The following is a 6,000-nucleotide window of genomic DNA, read 5'->3' on the forward strand; positions in this document are numbered from 1 at the left end:
CCCGCAGTGCACGGGGTGCTTGGCTACAGAGCTGCACCCACACACTCGTGCCAAGCTTCTTGCAGGCTTAATCTGTGAGAGGACACAAGAGGAGGCCTGGTAAAGGTACACAAAACAAGCAGTCATATGGGGAAAGTAGATTAGGAGCTTTTGTTCTTCTCGTACAACACTGGAACAATGGAATATATCCCACCAGTGAAATGAATAGGTATAGCAAATTCACAGCTGAGAAGAACAAACACTTCTCCGCACAAACACAATCAGCCCGCTGTATGCAGCACTGCTGGAATCCACCGAGGCCACGCCAGGTGAAATTCAAATGGAGAGTGGGCTTTTCTATAGCTACACAAATACCCGAAGTTGCACCAGTGGATGCTAACAGAAGGGATATTAACCCGCGTGCTTCGCCGCTTAACCCAGCCTGCAACCCCTGTTCCGCCCCCTGCAGAGACGAGCAGCCAACTCCTGTCTATCCATGGCCAAGGTCTTCAGTGCTGCCCACCACCAAGCAAGGGATGCAGCGCTGGGTGTACACAAGTTTGCATCCATCCTGTGTGAATAAGAGGGAGATCTATGTATGAGCATGAGAGGAGAGCATCTGGTGGTCGATACATGAGCGCGGGTGCTGCCTGGGAGAAAGGAAGGGAGGGTGTAAAGAGCAATGCAGAGGGCAGTTGTTCCTTCACGGAGGTTTCTGGTGTTCTCATTTGTTCTTTTTTTTCTCTCTTGTTCCCTAGGGAATTTTAAAGGTCTGTGTAAGCAAATCGATCACTTCCCTGAGGATGCAGATTATGAAGCCGATACAGCAGAATATTTCCTCCGTAAGTCCACGGGCCCTTTTCATTGCAACTGCTTGTAGGTGCTAGCGTCGGATGCCTTTTGCTCTCTGAAGGCAATGCAATGTAACTCTGGGCCCTGAGGGGCTTGGGGAAGCCGGGGGAGCGATGGCTGTGAGGGGTGGGCAGGGCCCCTCCATGCCCCTGAGCCTCTGCATCTCCCCCGGCTGTCTCCACTCTCACCTCCCTGGGACCTGCTGTTTCTAACTCGTTGTGACAACCAATGGCATATTTTTATTAATGGCAACCAATTATGAAAGAAATCTGGAGTCTTTTAACCCAAATTCATCAAAGAGATGCAGAGCACAGCCTGACACATGACAACAACGCTCTCTGAAGCCCTCTCCAATGCACAAGCCACCTGGGGACATGGAGTGGGTTCAGGGGCTATGCCCCAGTGCAGGTCATGGTTGCAGCTGGTTCTGCACCCAGAGCTTGGGCACAGGACCACCAGCACTCCCCTCCGCATCCCCACTTTGAATGCCAAATGTGTGCACCCACCTAATGCAGAGCAAGGTTATAGTCCCTTGCCTGATACTCCGGTTGCATCAGATTTAAGAAATTCCCTGGACTGTGTCTGAGGAGCACCCATTTCTCTCTATGTGCCTCCTGTCCCCAGACACCACTTGCCTGCAGAGCAGGCCCATGGCAAGCCGCCATTTCCTCCCACCCTGGGAGCAGAGCTTGCTCTTCCTTAAGCTCGGCTGAAACCTCCTCCTGTGTCCCCACCCCACTCTCCGTTCCTCTCCCTGCAAGCTCAATGTCCTCTGACAACATGAGATCTTCTCCCTTCAGGAACCTGAGCCAAGAGCTTTTGACCCCCCAAGGTGAAGCACCAGAGGTCTCCAAAGGCCTGCAGCCTCTCAGAACTGCTCCTTGTCTGCCAGGTGTGCTGGAAGCCAGCTGTGGAGGCCCAGCCCTGCGGCAGAGATGAGAGAGATAATTTAGGCTCTGGAAAGCTCATTTGTATGTGAAAAGAGAAGGCTCTTATGCTGCTTCCTCTTGGTTTCTCAAATGCTCCTTCGCCCACTGTTATTGTAAATAACCCGGGGAGATTGCCTTTCCGCAGCCTTGGTCTCTTCATGGCTGTGTGGTCCCTGCATGGCGGAGCAGGAGGCTCGGCTGTGATCTGTTTTGGCACAGCAGCTGTGCAGGCTGCCTCCAAGGACAAATCTGCTTTTGCACAGTCGTTTGGGAGCGAGGAAGCTGCAAGCATCCACTGCACTTCAGAAGGGAGAGCTGGGGGAAGGGGGCAAGCATCCCAAGAGGAGGGATCCGTTCCCTCAGAGGGGAGAAGGTCTGAAGGCAAAAACTGTCAGGACCAGTCCCCAGTGTCCCCAGGGCAGAACCCTTTTCATGTAAGAACTGGGTTCAAATGGGGATTTGGCTGGTCAGTTAAGGACTCCTTGGGTCACTCCTGAGGGAAGTGGGGCTTCTCCTGCCTTAGCCCCGGCTGGACAGGGATGTCACCGAACAGCCTCTTCTCAGGACTACTGCTAAATTGGGGTCCTCGGGTGCTCTGCACCTGTGACGCCTGGAGGTACTGACATGAGCAGCTGGGAAGGTATTCATTATTATCAAACTAGGTGATTCCTTTGATTGGAGGACCAGCATAATTGTGGGACAGGGTCCATGGTCAATCTAGAAGGGCTTAGACTTTATGCCTGCCAGCCATCTACAGAAGGTGTCTTATGTTTCTGGAAATTAAACACCAGTTAGAGAGGAAGCAGCAGCATCTCTGTGCTTCTTTGCTAGGAGGAATCTGACTTAGAAAACAATCAGATGCTATGAGGGAGTATCCAAACACCATCATAAATCCTCTTCTCTTTAGCCCCAAGGATCCCAGAAGACCGGATGAGATCCTGCCCCTCTCTTGCTTGCATGGTCTTCCAGAGGGGCAGGAGGCAGGAGCTGCCCTCACCCTTCACATGGTGCCTGCAGCTCCCCATGTCAGCCAGTAACTTGAGTTCTCCCAGCAGATGGGAATTTCAGAATTCAGACCCAATTAAAACCGATGAGGTCAGGGTGGGGTTGTGAGCATCCCTCTAGAAACCCTCCGAACAGAGGATGTCTGCTTGATATTTGCTCACCGCCATTTAGCTTCGCCTTGTCGAATCCTGCCTTGCCTTCCAGAAGCTATTAAGAAGGTTATTATCACTCGCCTATTCCCTGAAACACAGCCAGGCAGAACTGGAAAGCAAGCAAGAGGTTTTCTCCCTGTCTTTTCCATTCCCTATGTGCAGGCAGGGGGCTAGGGCCCCCCACAAAAAGCCTATTTTGTCTGCCTGGTGGGACCCCGACACCAGCAGGGTCCTTGAAGCACAATCTCTCCTTGCATCATGAAAAGTAACATCGGTAAGGTTCATTCTTGTAGGCAAGGAGGGATTGGCTTTCATCCCTCTTCCAAATCTTTGCTCCACAAGCAGAATTGCACCAGCGTGTCTGATACCTTTCTTTACCAAGCAAGGCTTCATTTCACACTTCACAGCTTATTTTCTCTTGGGAAGGGAGGAAGGAAAACCTCCGTCATAAAAAATAAGGATATCAGCAACACAAACTGATGCAGACTGCCCAAATACGTGCAAGTCCCCCCAAAGCTCTGGGGTACATTGTGCATGCCTGTGCGAGCATCTGCGTGCATCTGTGCCATTGCCCTCTGCTGGCTGAGCTCTTCTGTATCGACCGATGGCGCGCGTGTGTGTGGGAGCTGGCACACATGCACCCATCCCTGTCCTCTGGAAAGAGCCCAGTTGTTTAATCACCAGGATAAAGCCCTGTGTGCCGGCACGCAGGGCTTGGAGTTTTGCTCCTCAGCCCTCACTGCAGCTGCAGAGCAGCACACGGCACCAGGAGCTGCTTCCCAGCCCTGAAAAAGTCTCTTCCCCTGAGAGGATGGTGCATTTTGGGGATGTTTTGAGACCGAGTGGTGCTGTAGGATGCAGTGGGGCTGATGCTTTTTGACAAACAGGCTTGAGCAGCGTCAGTGCCAGGGCTCTCCTCCACCCATGGTCCCACCAAAAGCTGGGGAGAAGGCGGGAGGCAGGCAGCGAGGGGAGGCCCCCAGCTCCACCAGCCTCCATCTCCCTGCTCCAGCCACAACAACTTCAGCGAGAGCTGCTTGCAACCGCTCTCTTCCTATGGCACACTTTCTCTCCTCTCTCTCCCCCTTTTTACTCCCTCCTGAATTACTCCCCTCATTCTCCCCACACCTACAAAACGCACTCGCGCCCTCCGGTCCCCCTTCGCCCCATGCTGCCTCCTCACCCCCGTTTCCTCTCTCTGACACGTGCGCTGTTATCTCTGTCCCTCTCCCTCTCTCCTCCACAGGGGCTGTTAGAGCCTCTAGTATTTTTCCGATCCTGAGTGTGATTCTGCTTTTCATGGGTGGACTCTGCATTGCAGCCAGCGAGTTCTACAAAACCCGACACAACATCATTCTTAGTGCCGGCATCTTCTTCGTGTCTGCAGGTAACGGGACATGCACGGGACGGGTTCTGGGGCACGGGTGGGCTGTGTTTCCCAGCCCTGATGAGCATTCCTAGGGGTGCAGACAACAACCTCCGAGGAACCTCTCTGTACATGAGACCGTGGTGGGGAGAGGGTGTCCCCATGTCTGGTGGCTTTTGGGGACTGGCATGGGAGAGCGGTGCAGGGATGCAGGAGCAGGGTCATGGCTGAGGAAAGCTGTGGTGAAGCCCATCAGTAGTGGGGAGGCTGGGGACCCCCATTACCCCCTCCCCGGGTCATTCTTGCCACATTGTCCTCCTGATGGCCGCCTCTCTCTCAGGTCTGAGTAATATAATTGGCATCATCGTATACATATCAGCCAACGCTGGAGACCCCTCGAAGAGCGACTCCAAGAAGAACAGCTACTCCTACGGCTGGTCCTTCTACTTTGGGGCCCTGTCCTTCATTATAGCTGAGATGGTGGGAGTGCTGGCCGTCCACATGTTCATAGACCGGCACAAACAGCTGCGCGCCAACGCTCGCGCCACGGACTACCTCCAGTCCTCCGCCATCACCCGCATCCCCAGCTACCGGTACCGCTACCAGAGACGCAGCCGCTCCAGCTCCCGCTCCACTGAGCCTTCACACTCCAGGGATGCCTCTCCCGTCGGGATCAAAGGGTTCAACACCCTCCCATCAACAGAGATCTCGATGTACACCCTGAGCAGGGACCCGCTGAAGGCCACCACCACCCCCACCGCTACCTACAACTCCGACAGGGATAACAGCTTCCTCCAGGTTCACAACTGTATCCAGAAGGAGAACAAGGACTCTATCCACACCAACACAGCCAACCGCCGGACCACCCCGGTATGAAGCCGTCGCCAGGAGCTGGAAGCGGGGCAGGAGGAGGCAGGAGGATGGGGGGTGGGACAGGGTGCGGGTGGGGGGCGAGGGCAGGGGGCGGCGGGGTGGGGAGGAGGAGGAGGCACGAGCGCCCCTGGGGTGGGGCCCTTCCAATCGCAAAAAAAATATATATATAAAAGTTTAAAAAAAAAACTAAAAAAAAAAACACACGCGGAAACAAAAAAATAAAAAGAACGGCCGACGAGCAAACAGATAAGCAGACAAACAAGCACGCGAACAAAACAAAAAACAAACAAAGAAACAAGCGAGCAAACAAAAAAAAAAGGAAACGCGAGGAAAGGAACAACAGTGAAAAAAATCTTTAAAAAAAAAAGAAAAAGAAAAAAGAAAAAAAAGAAAAACTTTAAAACTGAGAGAGATTTAAAAAATAGAAATAAATTTAAAAGAAAATGCATGATTTCCCATGTACCATTATTTTAACATTTAATAAAAACAGATTTAAAAAAAAAATATAAAAGGGAACCAAGAAATAGCAAACGACAATAAACCATGTGGGAGGAGGAGGAGGCAGCTCTTTGGATTTTGGGGGGGGGTCATTAATTTTATGGTTTGTTTCCCACTTACTTTATCCCAACACAGGCTCCTGGGGGAGCAAGGGGGGGCTGGACTGGCAGCAACTCCCCTGTCCTGGGACTCCCAAGGGTTGCGGGGGACCCTGGGGTGCCAGGGGGGGCAACCACAGCCCGCTCAGTCCCCCTGGGACCCTGGGGAGCCGCTTGTCCCTTGCGGGTCCCCAGGGGTAAGGGTGGCCGCTGTCCCCAGGAGCGCAGGAGCTGCCACCGAGTCACCG

At 53.1% G+C, this 6,000-nt stretch overlaps 1 protein-coding gene across 1 annotated transcript in view; it reads left to right on the forward strand.

The window, feature by feature from the left end:
- Window positions 1-5,159, forward strand: part of CACNG2 (calcium voltage-gated channel auxiliary subunit gamma 2) — a 47,479-nt gene extending 42,320 nt beyond the window's left edge. Inside the window, exons 2-4 of the mRNA XM_035551974.1 lie at window positions 738-821; window positions 4,164-4,304; window positions 4,624-5,159. Of these exons, the coding sequence (XP_035407867.1) occupies window positions 738-821; window positions 4,164-4,304; window positions 4,624-5,159 (761 nt within the window). The remainder of the gene's footprint in view (window positions 1-737; window positions 822-4,163; window positions 4,305-4,623) is intronic.
- Window positions 5,160-6,000: the final 841 nt, after the last annotated feature.

The sequence above is a fragment of the Cygnus atratus genome, chromosome 1 (assembly GCF_013377495.2).
Source record: "Cygnus atratus isolate AKBS03 ecotype Queensland, Australia chromosome 1, CAtr_DNAZoo_HiC_assembly, whole genome shotgun sequence".
NCBI lineage: Eukaryota > Metazoa > Chordata > Aves > Anseriformes > Anatidae > Cygnus > Cygnus atratus.